The 13,799-nt window shown below is 53.3% G+C and overlaps 5 protein-coding genes across 5 annotated transcripts; 3 read left to right on the forward strand and 2 right to left on the reverse strand.

Annotated features, from left to right (window-relative positions):
- Positions 1-1,870: 1,870 nt before the first annotated feature.
- On the forward strand, positions 1,871-3,534 carry N7520_007393 (MIP/aquaporin family protein; the record flags this gene model as incomplete). Its single annotated transcript, XM_057141327.1, has 3 exons — positions 1,871-2,578; positions 2,632-3,161; positions 3,213-3,534. 3 exons carry the CDS (start codon positions 1,871-1,873, stop codon positions 3,532-3,534), a joined length of 1,560 nt encoding a protein of 519 aa, XP_056995333.1.
- A 1,794-nt stretch (positions 3,535-5,328) lies between these two features.
- Positions 5,329-6,696, reverse strand: N7520_007394 (uncharacterized protein; the record flags this gene model as incomplete). Its single annotated transcript, XM_057141328.1, has 2 exons — positions 5,329-6,480; positions 6,565-6,696. 2 exons carry the CDS (start codon positions 6,694-6,696, stop codon positions 5,329-5,331), a joined length of 1,284 nt encoding a protein of 427 aa, XP_056995334.1.
- Positions 6,697-7,183: 487 nt separating this feature from the next.
- N7520_007395 (uncharacterized protein) lies at positions 7,184-8,059 on the reverse strand (the record flags this gene model as incomplete). The annotated part of the gene is made up of 1 exon (XM_057141329.1): positions 7,184-8,059. One exon carries the CDS (start codon positions 8,057-8,059, stop codon positions 7,184-7,186), a length of 876 nt encoding a protein of 291 aa, XP_056995335.1.
- Positions 8,060-8,487: 428 nt separating this feature from the next.
- N7520_007396 (uncharacterized protein) lies at positions 8,488-11,512 on the forward strand (the record flags this gene model as incomplete). The annotated part of the gene is made up of 4 exons (XM_057141330.1): positions 8,488-8,572; positions 8,646-8,662; positions 8,769-8,899; positions 8,971-11,512. 4 exons carry the CDS (start codon positions 8,488-8,490, stop codon positions 11,510-11,512), a joined length of 2,775 nt encoding a protein of 924 aa, XP_056995336.1.
- Positions 11,513-11,984: 472 nt separating this feature from the next.
- Positions 11,985-13,502, forward strand: N7520_007397 (uncharacterized protein; the record flags this gene model as incomplete). Its single annotated transcript, XM_057141331.1, has 1 exon — positions 11,985-13,502. One exon carries the CDS (start codon positions 11,985-11,987, stop codon positions 13,500-13,502), a length of 1,518 nt encoding a protein of 505 aa, XP_056995337.1.
- Between the last annotated feature and the right edge of the window lie 297 nt (positions 13,503-13,799).

The following is a 13,799-nucleotide window of genomic DNA, read 5'->3' on the forward strand; positions in this document are numbered from 1 at the left end:
TCGGAGACTAGGAGTCGAGTCACTCATTATGGGACGCATCAATAAGGATAGCGACGACCGATCGGATGGCTTTAAGGAGATGGTCTTAAACTGGCTGCTTCAGTCATAAATTGACATCGACATGAGTTGAGCATAGCCTTAAAGCACTGCAACTATAATATCGGGCTGCGTGGGCCGCAGCGGTCTCTACGCTGTGTTATCACGACTTCACGCAAGATATGTTTCTTGGTCGACGAGAGGTCACTAGTCACATGGCTGACTCGCACTCCCGGATGGTTTAAAAATGTTATTGTGCTAATCAGGGCCGGATAGAGAGTATTATTTCTAGGTAGAACTTTAGAAATAGAAACAGTAGCTTTTTTTTTTTTTCGAGGCACAGATAAACAATATAAGGGGATTGCCCAACAGTCTGGCTAAAAGATCCTTCAATCATCCACGTCTGAGACTTCTAGTCATGCGCAGCGTTCATTCAAATTCTTTTTTATATCCAAAAGGAGGCCGCAGTGTTGGGAAATAGGTCATAGGACCACGAGATTCTTCAATTGGGGTTAGTAAACTAGAGAGCTAGATGACAAGGACCGGCACGTGATTTGTCACGTGTAATGAGTAAGCTGATGCCTTAACAAACAGTGATGCATGAAAAAAGAGGATCAATTTTGGCAGTCAACATTCCGATGTAGTTAGGCCTTTTTTCCTGGGTTAAAGAGCTCAACCTGAAGATCAAAGTTAATTGCGTGAAAAATCGTCACTTTATTCCAACCACAGGCCGAAATAGGGACAAAAGCGGAAGTCCTCTGTCACGTAGAGAATGCTCGATGAAAAACACGCTCAGCTAGGGTCTGAACTTGGAGCGACAGGTGACTCGTTACGGCCAAACTATACCCTACTAGTCACTCTTAGATAATTAAGTCACTATAGCGTAAATCGAAGCAAAGAAGCTTTAAAAAATGGAGTCGAGAGGGATGACGCATTGAAACAAATTATTTAAGAAATATCGAAACACCTAGGCAATATTTATCAAAATAAGAGAATATGCAAGTAATCAAATCTTGGCAATTGTGCAACTTCCACAGCAAAACCCTCATTCGCGGGTCGCGGGCCAGATCTTTTCCGAGGCCGTGATTGGTGGGAATCCCCCCGGGATGGTATCCGGGCCATAGAGTGGAGTATGGACCTCTGAGCCCCGTCGCTTGAGTCATCAGGAGCTGTAATTTTTGAACTAGCTTTGCTGTTCTAAAAATTTCAACGTGAGAGGCCGGCCTGGGGGGCCGATATGCGTTTGAGATTGATACCATCGGCGTCCTCAACGGAAAGATTGACATTGATCATAGTGCACTGAACGTCGAGCTGATGTCACTTGGCAGCTAAGAGCTATGATAAGAGTATTTTTACCTTGTTACTTGACCTTCTCCGTTTCGATCTTCATGTGGGCCCATAGCTTATTAGTTACATCCATGCTAAAGACGTCAATGCTGGGTCTGGTTGGATAGTCAATTGAACAGAATCCTGCAATTTGCCACCGAACACCAGGAAGACGTTCCGGCGTGTCACTCCTAGAGATGGATACTATATAGCCCCATCTCCTTAAAGGGAGGCTTTTTTCCATTTCTTCGAGCGTTCATTTTGCCCGTGCTAGCATTTCTCATCCTGCTTTTTGGCGTTATTAATTATGGCGAAACATAATAGTGAAGAACCTCTCAGGTCACCTCCTGGACCTCAATTGCATCCTATTGAAGAACAAGATAGCAGTCCCAATTCTACAGCATCGACAGAAACACTGAACGCATCGCCTCAAAAGCAAATCGATGACGAACCCCAAACTACCGGGCCATCAGAACAGCAGCTCGCAGTAGAAAAACAACATCAACAGATGTCTCCAAATGAATACTCCTCAACACCTCTGACTGAACAATCCCCGCCGGATTTCTCGCGTCCTTCTGTGGCTCGACAGCCGACTGAATCTGGCAGCTTGTACTATGGACACCAACCCCCATCACTGGGAAGCAAGACATGGAGCCAACAACAGGTTAATCAATGGCCAAGTCATTCCCTAGCGGGAAATAACATGGCTCCGGCCCAACCTCAGCAACCACAACAAGCCAATGTCTACGTTGAGCCGGAGTACCGACAACGAAACCCGAAATACGGACGCGAAAATGAGAAGCCAATCTGGGGGCTAGCCAAGCCTCTTCCACGTGTTGTCCGACCTGGCATGCGTCGAGATGAAAAGAGTCAAAAAACTGCTCAACAGCCCGAACCCCCGGGTGAATCAGCTCCCGCTCCAGAGATGGATGCAACGCCTGGAATGCCGCCGCCGCAGTCTGGAGCTTCCCAAGGGCAGGGACAGACCTATTCGTCTACAGCGCAGCAAGGCCTTGCTAAAAAACATGCTATTTATGCCCCGCAACCCGATGGCCTTCTTCGTCCGATGGAATCAGAAGCCAGTCAAGGAAATGTGGCTCAGGACTCAGATCAACTGGAGAATCGAACGGGGGAGGAACAGCCACAGGAAGAATTCTTGAATCGCTGGGTCAAAATCAGGCACCAGATGAAGGAGCCTTTTGCAGAATTCCTCGCGGTAAGATATATAGCTTGATTCATTACGATGCACACTACTAATGATAATCATAGACAACCGTCGCCATCCTCATCGGCCTATGCGGCACACTCGCAGTATCGACCGGTGGGACATCAGCGGGAAGCCGTCTTTCAGAGAACTGGGCCTGGGGCCTCGGATTTATGATCGGTATCTACCTCGCTGGTGGTATATCTGGTGCACATTTGAACCCAGGAATCTCTCTTACGCTTTGGATCTTCCGTGGTTTCCCAGGTCGACGATGTTTTTACTATATTGTTGCCCAGTTGCTTGGCGCAATCACTGCCGCGGGTCTGACCTACTGTTTGTATCGTGATTCGATCCTGACCCTAGCACCGAATACATCGCCAGGGACATCAGGACTTGGATTCTACACCGAACCACTTGACCATATCAGCTCCGCGACTGCTTTCTTTACAGAATATGTCGCCGACGTGGTGTTGCTTTGTGTTATTTTTGCAATGGGTGACGATAGCAACGCACCTCCAGGAGCCGGTATGCACTCTTTTGTGATCGGCCTCGTTATCTACGTCCTGTGTATTTGCTTGGGGTTCAATACGGGAGGGTAAGATTTTCCCCTTGCTTTTCAATTATGATTAAGTACTGACTGTAACAGATGCTTGAATCCTGTGCGGGACTTTGGACCCCGCCTGGTTGCCCTCATGGCTGGCTATGGCGGGCAAACTTTCACCAATCATCAAGGATGGTGGTTTTGGGGCTGCTGGGTGGCTACCATCAGTGGTTGTCTTACTGGGGGTGGTCTGTACGATACACTCATCTTCATTGGAGGCGAATCTCCCATTAACTATGCGCCAAGACGGCGGCGTAGAGCGCGGCTCAAGAAAGAGACCAAGTGGAGGAAGAGGCTCGGTATCGGGAAGCATAAGGTGCCTGACTTGGAGAATGGGATTCGGGATTTGGAAGATAAAGAGAATTGAAAAGTTTTTGAATAATATATGCGTGGAGCTGGAATATATTGCCTTTCAAATGTTGTATCGATTAACTGATAAACAGCCTCGGTTCTCTACAGAAAGCCTAATGCTGCGTACTTGCCCATACTTAGCAAAAAGTATACCAATGCCCTCGTACGCGTATGTCTCGGCGCACATGCATGTTCTGTCATATTGTTTGATCGAATTTACCGCACTTGTCCTACTTATTCTTTTGAATGCGAATTCAACAGGTCAACTGCAAAAGCAGAATACCGGCCGGTGGAAATGTACTTAATATTTAAACTCGGGTGATCAAAGCAAAGCCCGCAAAATGAAGACGATGAAATTTAGTTCAAATTAAGTCAACCTACTCACCCCTAGTTGCGCAATGCGACAGTACATCTTTCTGTATATTTGAACTATTTATTCCATTCAAAGGAATACCTAGCACATACGACCAAGGGTGTGGAGAACAGGGCTTCCCGTCCGCTCAGCCGTAGTTGTGGGTAGCGATAAAAGTGGCAGAAAAATATTCTGCCGATGTACATGTGGAACTTTTGACATTATGATTTTTCCTAATTGGGTGTTTGGGGAGTGACGGAATCAATTTAGGGAGTGACTGTATAAATTCCCGTACCTTATATATAAGCTTATAAGCTATATTTTCACTCATTCAATATATATGAGGTATTTAAAGTGATATCTTACGCCTCCAAAACCAATATTTCTGCATAGTTTATGAAAAATACACATAGTCTTGGACCCACAAAAATGGGCCCATCCCTATATGCCGAAGCCTATACACACTACAGGCAAGATACCCGAAGACCGGCTCGGCGCTGCAGCTAGCTTCTCCAAGGATCGGGCCGAGAGGAACCGCCCGATGGTAGGCAGAAGTCAAAAATTTGGCAGAGAGTTCGCGATCCCGTTGAGCTCCGAGAAGGCCAATGATCTGTGCCGGAACCCATTACTTGTTAATGCTAATATTCTGGACTCACCATGCTGTTGCTCTGTGTTCAACAGCTGCACGATGTAGTCTACTGCACGACATGCCCTTGTGGGTCACGATCGAGAAAGGAGTGAAGACTTTGGGACCAAGCGCTCCTGATATTGCGGCTGTATGGGTTCTATGGGAACCTCCGCCGTTCGCAGAACTCGATATGAAAGACCGAGCCCAATTCCATGATCAGCGGAGCCCCACACATCTTGGAAGTAAATGTCGCACAAGTCTGGCTCCATGCCCTCGAAGCCTGGACAAGGCATGTGGTGGCAGTATGCGATCGAGGGCGATGAGATATTAAGCCTTGGATTTAGTGTCTACCTTTCTTTTTTATTAATATTTCATCGCCATGGGACCTATCTCGGCCAAGCTTCTCAGACAGGACTTTGGACGGACTGGGAATAGGGCGATGAGACATGCAAATGTCGGCATGAACTCGAAGCCTAGTCCGACCTTTTTTTTGGTTCCACTCCATGGGCTGGACCAACCGTTGACCGTCCCTAGCATAATTACTACCAGCTTCATACCAAAATACTTCATCTTGCCTGACTTCGTACGTCACATTCATGGGTTTGAGCTTTGACGCTGTGGAAGTAGCCTTGAGGTCTTGTCAACTTTCAACGTGAAATTTTCTTACAGCTGCCTCAAAGAAATACAGAAGACGTACCAGACATCCAAGCTGGGAAGATGTGAACAGATGAGGAGGACAACTACGGGGTGGATCGCCGAGGACTGATGCAAACGCAAGGATGGATGGTATGGTTGAAGAATAAAAGAGTCTAAGGCATTGCCACAGTAATCTAAGAAACACGCACACCATTCATGTTGGGCCCATCTCTCCAGTTCGCCCCTTCTTTCTGGATCACCTCTGCATCATGACTAAAGAGCCATTTTCTCCGGTCGTCGTAGCCCCAGAAGACCGGGTTCTCCGCCGCATCGAGAGCCAACTTCTTGTCCCGGTTCTGCTGCTCGTGACCGTCGTCGACGTGGAGGATGTACTGGTGCTCGCGAGTCTTGGCCTGCACCAGGCTCGCCCGCGGCATGCGGATCTGCTCATACTGCTTTAGGGCCGCGGCCATGTGCACGTCCTGGGCGAGCACCTGGCGCAGGACGGCAGCATCCTCGACGGCCTGGGCAGCGCCCTGGGCCAGGTAAGGCAGCATCGGGTGGCAGCTGTCGCCCAGCAGCACGGCCTTGCCCGAGGGGTGCGTCCAGCGAGTAAGGTTGGGCAGGTCGCACAGGCGCCACTTCATGAAGTCGCCCGTGAGGGCGCAGAGCTTCCGCACCTGGGGTTCCCAGCTGGCGAAGCGCTTGCACAGCTCGCTGTTGTCGCCCTTGACGACCCAGACCTCGTCCGTGGTCTCGTTGTAGGAGGTCGCACACACGACGATGTTGTACATCTCGCCGTTGCGAATCGGGTAGCCGACCAGGTGCGCGTCCGGGCCACACCACGATGTCGTGCAGGGGTCGCGGATCAGATGGGCCAGGTCCGGGTCAGCCAGCAGTTTCTCGCCAGGGATGAGAATCCGGTAGGCGACGTCGCCCGTGTCCCGCGGGACGTCCGGCTGACCGGTAAGAAGGGGTCGGCAGATGGATTTTATGCCGTCCGCGCCGACGATCAGATCGGCCTTGAAGGTCTCGCCATCCTGTGTGGTGGCACTCGGCGCCTCAAAGTCGTAGGATGTGACACGCTTGTTGGTAAGAACCTCGACGCCGGCCTTCAGGGTCGCATCGAGCAGAGCGGCGTGCAGGTCCGCTCTATGCACAAGCCAGTAAGGCGCCCCGTGTGTCTCGACGATATTGTTGAAGGGCAAGTCGAAGATGGTGCTGCCATCCTTCCAGCGGATGAAGTGATATCTCTGTGAAGTCGACTTCTTCATCCTCTCTAGATCAACGCCCCATCGCATGAGCAGCCGGCTCGAGTTGGGTGGGATCCTGATCCCCGCTCCGGCCTGTGTGAACCTCCAATGTTAATCAATTGGTTTCTTCTGCTAGATATGGCATGTTCAAAATGCATCTGCTGTTGGATGGCTTACCTCTGCGAACTCAGGAGCTGCATCGATAATTGTGACCTTGTGGCCGTCCGTCTGCAAAGCCAGTCCCGCCGCGAGGCCGCCCAAGCCAGCGCCGACGATGAGAACGTTCAATGATCTGGATGCGTGAGGCATCTTGTTATTTCGTCTGGTTTGTGGTTGTCTCCCGGTCTGCACAAGTAGGTCTTCCAATGTCTCGATTTGCTATCTCAAACAAGATCACTTTATAGAACTCATGATGGCAAATCTGACTGATGAAGATCCGCATTCGCCTCTGATCCTCTGTATTTCCTTTCCGGATCCACTCCACTGGATTGAGGCTGGCCATCGGAACACTGCACCCGACGGGTGTCGCTCTCGGCCCTCACCCCACTTGGCTGGTCGTCGGAGAGCATCTTAGTCGGGCCCAAATCCCGACCAGCTTCTATTTGCCTACTAGCGCGCACTTGCTACCCGGACTAGCTATAGCGAAGATGAGCAATATGGGACCAGGACATCACACACTCCGGGAATACGACTGAAGAATAATTTGTGTCAAAATTGGTTTAATGCAAAGTCTAATGCAAAGTCTAGATTGACAAGAAAATCAAAGACATTTCACAATCGTGAAGCAGAGCGAGTGCTATCTAGTCAAGAATTTGGTGATAATTTCGCAGAAGTCTTCGAAACCATCAATGTAGGGAACATGCCCGGCACCCTTGATAATCTCCATCCTCAGGGGCACCTTCTTTCCGCAGCTCCGGAGGCTCTTCTCGATAGCCTGCCGCATCTCCTGCATCTTGACTGGAAGGTCCGCATCCTTCTCCCCGGCGACAATGAGTGCCTCTTCGCAGCCATGTCCCACCTTCGTATATAGCGGCCTCAGGTCGAAAGACGGGCTGCTAAGGGCAGCACAGCACGCCTCGAGACCCTGAATTGTAGTTGTCGCCATGGACTTCTCCATCCTCGCCGTCTCCTCCGGATGCTTCGCCATCCAGTCTTCACCGAACCACCGCTTCCGGGTGTTTGACAGGTCCTCCGAGATGGAACCCGACTGCTTAACGGCGCTTACCCGCGCGGCGAAGTTATCGGGGATGCAGGCCACGGTCGGGGAAGCGGCGATGGCGTCTGCCACGACGATCTTGTTCACAATGCCCGGGTAGCGCGCGGTGAAGTACACGGCCTTGATGCCGCCCATTGAGACGCCGACCCAGGCATGCAACTTGTTGATATTGAGGTGTCCGAGAAGGTGGTAGACGTCGTCCGCCAAGGTCTCGAATGTCACGGAAGTCAATTCGGCTTCAGTAGGTGCACCCGAGCGTCCATGGCCCGGCTGGTCGTAGCGGAGGACGCGGAAGCCTTGGTTTTCCACCAAAGGCACGACGCGATCCCAGGAGGTCAGATCTTCGGCCAAGGAGTTGGAGAGAAGAATCACGCGATCGGAGGAACCGCTGGGCGAGAGGGAATAAGCCATCTGTCGCCCGTTTGGGAGCGTGAAGGACTCGCTTGTAGACGGCATCTAGCCGATTGATGGGTGCTGCGTCCAGCTGACAAGCAGAGCCAAAAGACGTGAGAGGTGGTAATGACAGGGATTCTACGAAGGTATGACTTTGACTGGAAATGGATCAAGACTCAATCCCAGTCAACCACTTCGCCGGATATTTCCATGTGTTGTGCCGAGAGTAGACCATGCGGGGAAGAGTTGTAGCTTCCCCGCATTTCCTGCCCGGGGTTGATAAGCGGGGCATGAACCGGGAATATGACTCCGTGTCATCCCTCTATTCCGACGTGCATACGATTCATTGCTCCGACGCTTCTTTGATTCCGCAGTAATCGAATAGGCTCCCTGTCAGTTATCCTACCATCTACGCAAAAGAGCGACCGAGTCGACCATTGTATCAGACGCGAGACGGAAGTAGCGGAGGACTGCAACCCCTTTTCTACGCGATGGCCGAGGTATCGGCAGCAGCACCGCCGAAACGCCGGCTGAGGAGGATCCCAGACGCGTCGCGGAAGCGATCCACGCATAGCTGTAAGTCCGCGTATTTGCAGATCGCCTTATTGTAGGCGAGTATGAAGTGACCCGGTACTGAGACATACGCTAGGCGACTTCTGTCGAAAGGTAAGCTCACCAATGTGTCGTGATGCAGGAGGATCAGGGTCAAACCCTGCCTCCCGTACATGCAAGGGCTGTAAGCTGACACCTAGGTTTCCGATGATGCCGACAGCGACGCTGCAAATGTGTTCCACTGCCATCAGGACACGGATGTGTTATGTGCCAGGACCACAACCTGGAATGTTCTTATACACTTCCGCGAAAGACCAGGTTTTACGGCAGCGTGGATGATCTGAGTGATCGGTAAGAAGACAATTTAGGCAACCTTATCCTGCAGCCAGCCCGTATTGACGATGTCTGCAATCCCACTTTAGATATAAATGCTTAGAGGCCATCGTACGTGCTGCATTTCCAAATGACGGCATCTCCACCGTCCCGGAGCTCATCCGGCTGGGAGAGCGCATGGGATATGCCATGCCGGACCTATCTCAGAAATCAGGGGAGTCACCCAGGATAGAGGAGTTGTTGAGAGACTTCTCCACCGAAGCTGGAGACCAGGGCCTTGCTGGGTCAACACAGTGTGCCTCTTCGCCACCAAGGACAGGTGCCGTGAACGTCCATACCGAGAATGAAAGAAGGCGCTCTTCCAGCCAAGTCCAGGAAAACAACTCCTGTACAGATGAACCTGTAGGACTCATTAGAGATACCACTGGGCGAGAACATTTCATCGGCCCGTCCGGAAGCCTGCAGTTTCTGGGCCAGCTCCGGAGGTTACTTCTTATATCCCGCAGCGAGGATGCCGTGGAGTCCCGGGCACCCGCTCGCCTTACGGCCACATTCACCGATGAAGATGCAGCGCAAGCCCTGGAAGCAGACGATGGCCAGAGTGAGCTCGCCGCTTTGCCTTCTGGAGGCACTGGCAACAGTGGCAATGAAGGCCAGGAGATTGGCGAGCGCTCCCCGGCCTCCTTGGGTTCTGCTCTCATCCGGGATTTTTCCGGCATTCCCGTCAATGACATCGACGAGATAAGAAGGCAGCTTCCGCCTCGCCACGTTCTCGATTCACTGATGCGAGTATATTTCAAGAACGTCCATCCAGACTTTCCCTTATTCCACCGCGGTACCTTCGAGGAAGAATACGAGACCTTCATGTCCAAGGGGCGGTACTATCATCAGCACGCTCGAGCGGGTGTACATTTATCCTCTCCCACGTTACCTGAACCAGGCTGGTTAGGCTGTTTGCACATGATGATTGCCTTAGCCTCGCTAACTGGCTCTGTCGATGTCGCTCCCGACCTGGATCTTACTTCCCTCTGTCGCCATTGTGCCAGTCTTACCCGCCAGCTCCTGCCTCAGTTTATCTCAAAGTGCACTCTCTCCAACGTCCGAGCCCTCCTACTTCTATCCCTTTTCCTTCACAATCATAATGAGCGGAACGCGGCTTGGAACCTGGTTGGGACTGCCATGCGCCTTTCCTTCGCCATGGGGCTGCACCGGGCCAGCGACAACGGGTCGCACTTCCGGCCCATGGAAAGGGAGGTGCGCAAGCGCGTCTTCTGCACGCTCTACGGCTTTGAGCAATTCCTCGCGTCCAGCCTTGGGAGACCAAGCGGGTTCTACGACTTCGAGGATGTGGAGATAGTCCCTCCGCGCGAGGGAGTGCTGGACAGTGGGCAGGACGAGGACGACGAGCTCATGAAAGTTTCGCTGAGGCTGCAAGTTATCCTGGCCAAGGCCAGGGTATCCCTTGCCGTCAAGACACTGGCCGTGGCCAATGAGAGGAGCAACATCGACGGTCTGGCTCGGCAAGAGCAGTCAGCGAGGGAGACGCTGGGGATCTTGAAGTCGTGGAGGGAGGATCTTGCCTCCCACCACATGTTAAACATACCGTTGATCAGCGAGACAGATGATCCGCTTTGCCAGGACGTCAAGGAGATGCCGCAAATGTCACTCCAAGATCTCAAGGCCATGATGGGTTGGCAAAGCCGACCTCGACTTCGGGCTGCCCTGGTCTTGCACCTCCAATACAGGTACATTGCCGTCCTAGTGACGCGGTCTTCTTTGCTGCGATATGTAGCGTCCGCACAACAGGGTGAACCAGACCACGCAGCCCTGCTCAGCCGGAACGAGGCCAGAACCGACCCGTATAACGGCTCCGCAGGAGAACGGCTATCGGACATCTGTGTCACGCACGCCGTGCAACTATGCCGGCTCATCTTGCTTGCAGACTCCTTTGGCTTGGTGAATGGCATATCGGCCATGGACGTCTTCTACGCCTACTGCGGCGTTATGGTGCTCATATTGCGATCGCTACGGATTTCTAGCTCTGCAAGCCACTATCATGACCAGGGCGAGGCGCATCTGCAGCTGGAGTTGCGCAAGCTGATCGCACAAACGAGAGAAGTGCTCATGCGTGTGAACAAGTGCAGCACCATGAAGCGGTTCGCGCGCGTCGTGGCTACCTTCGAGGATGGATCAAGGCAGGATAATATCAGGCCTGTTGATAGTTCTACCAATCGGTCAACGACTAACGGCGCTCTGTCTGAGATGGGAACGGCTCGCCAGGCATCTCGTGGCCCGCGGGGCCTGTTCAACCATTCTATTCACGCCGCCTTGGATGGTGGGCGGGCGAGCAATCTAGCAACCTTTCCGGGTGCAGGAGTATCGCTGGACACGTCCTCCTTCCTGTCAGTCTCGCAGCAAGGGCCCCTCAACTTCCAGCACGGACATGGTACCGGAATTGTGCCGAGGCCCGGTATATCAGATCCCTTCTGGCAGCCAAACTTATTGACGTCCTTTGACGGGGAGCCAGAGGCAAACGGTTGGATGATGGACCCATTCCTCGCGGTGGACGGGACCGGCGTTGTGGACTGGGGCGATATTGAGTCGCTCTTGTCACGGAATCCTGGCCAATAGTGGCTTGGTCAAGGCGCACTGCCTGTACTATGGTATATGGTCTAGCCCGGAGGCAGAAGGTCGTGAGGCAATAGTTTATCCTCCGCAATCCCACATTGTTCGGGAGCAAGCATCCGTCGGGATGACATGCCGCCAATTCAAAGCTCCACTTACCCCTGACTTCCCCACATGAGATGTGGATGCACTGGAAATGCATCACAGGGAATGTCAATCCACATTTTCTAACACCCGGAGGCAACTCCGTCAGCATGCACCTCATTCAAGTCGGACTCGATCAGTTAGCCGATACGGTGCTGTAGTGGATCCTGAAATTCTCGCACGATATGCGGGCCGGACGCCACGTTCTTTTTTACTGCGTCCTCCTCAGCATTCCCTAGGACTACATGTTCTGAAAGGACAGAACTTTAGAGCTCTCAAAAGCATCTTGCTCGTCACACAATTACTGATTGCAGGCAGAAATTGATCGTTCACAATGTCTCAAACCAACGTCCATGTCAGCAAGTCTGATACTTCACTGGCAGCTCCGCAACAGTTATTCATCTCGGGAAAATACCAGAACAGCCAGAACAACGGGACCTTCCTTGTGAAGAACCCCATGACGGGCGAGACCATATACGAGTGCGTCTCAGCCTCTCTGGACGACTACGCCGCTGCCATCGAGGAAGCACATGCAGCCCAACCTTCGTGGGCCCGCCTCGGTCCCTCAGCCCGGCGGTTGATCCTTCTCAAGGCCGCCGACATCATGGAGACGTACATCGAGAAAGACGTGCCGGCCATTCTTTCAGCCGAGGTCTCGGCCACCAGGGGATGGGTCAGGGCCAACGTTCTGTCCACAGCCGGCGTCTTCCGCGAGACGGCCGCCCTGGCGACGCATATCAAGGGAGAGATCGTTCCCGCGGACCGACCCGGCACCACGATCCTGGTGAGCCGCGAGCCCGTCGGCGTGATCCTGGCCATCAGCCCCTGGAACATGCCTGTCACGCTGACGGCCAGGGCGGTCTGCTGCCCGCTGATCTGTGGGAATAGCGTGATCCTGAGGCCGTCTGAGTTCAGCCCTAAGTCACAGCACCTCGTCGTGCGGGCTCTGACCGAGGCTGGACTGCCGGCGGGGTGCCTGCAGTTCCTGCCTACCAGCGTCACTGACACGCCGCAAGCGATCGAGTTTGCAATCCGACACCCGAAGGTGAGCCGCGCAAACTTCACGGGCAGCGACCGCGTTGGCCGCATTATCGCCGGGCTGTCGGCATCCTGTCTGAAGCCGTGTGTGCTGGAGCTGGGCGGCAAGGCGCCCGTCGTGGTCCTGGAGGATGCCGATGTGGAGGCCGCAGTGGAGGCAGTGGTATATGGCGCGATGTCCAACAGCGGGCAGATATGTATGTCCACGGAGCGGGCAATCGTGCATCGCTCCCTGGCAGCGGACTTCAAGGCCCTACTGGTAAAACGGGCGGAGGGCCTGCGGGTAGGGAACCACCTGGAGGATCCGGACGTGCAGCTCTCAGGCCTCTTCACTGCCGCCTCCGCTGAGCGCGTGCTCGGCCTGATCAACGGCGCCGTCGACGCGGGTGCCACGCTCCTGGCGGGCGACCTGGCTCTTCACGGACCGTGCCGGACGATACTGGCACCTCACATCCTCACGGGCGTCACGCGGGATATGGACCTCTTCCATCGGGAGACGTTCGGCCCCGTGCTCTTCGTGTCCGAGTTCGACACAGACGACGAGGCTGTCGCGCAGGCTAATGACAGCGAGTTCTCGCTGTGTGCCAGCGTCTTCTCGCGTGACGTCCTGCGCGCCATGGACACGGCCAAGCGGATCCGGACGGGGAGCTGCCACGTCAACGGGCCGACCGTGTACATCGAGGCGCCGCTGCCCAACGGGGGCGTCGGCGGCGCGAGCGGCTACGGCCGGTTCGGCGGTGTGGCGGGCATCGAGGAGTTTACGGAGAGGCAGATCGTGAGCTTAGCGAGGCCGGGGATGAAGTATGCGTTCTAGATAGTCGCTCGTCTGGGAGATGTCGGTATAAGCTGGTTGAAATCAACATTCTTGTCCAGATTTCATCTACATGGAAGTATAATCATCTATGGAACAGAACAGATTCCTTTTATGGCTCCAACAAGGACGAATCGGGCTTCTCAGGACGCTCACCAGAACTTGTCGCTCGACGTTTCAGGAGCAAGACCCCCCTATAATTATATTTCTCGAATGTGGGTGGGACGTTGTGTGGGAAGTACGATGCACTGAATACCCTACAGACTTCAGACCAGTCTTTCAGGGGCCATTTCCAAGGAT

The sequence above is a fragment of the Penicillium odoratum genome, assembly GCF_028828045.1.
Source record: "Penicillium odoratum strain IBT 22623 chromosome Unknown utg000005l_segment0_segment0, whole genome shotgun sequence".
NCBI lineage: Eukaryota > Fungi > Ascomycota > Eurotiomycetes > Eurotiales > Aspergillaceae > Penicillium > Penicillium odoratum.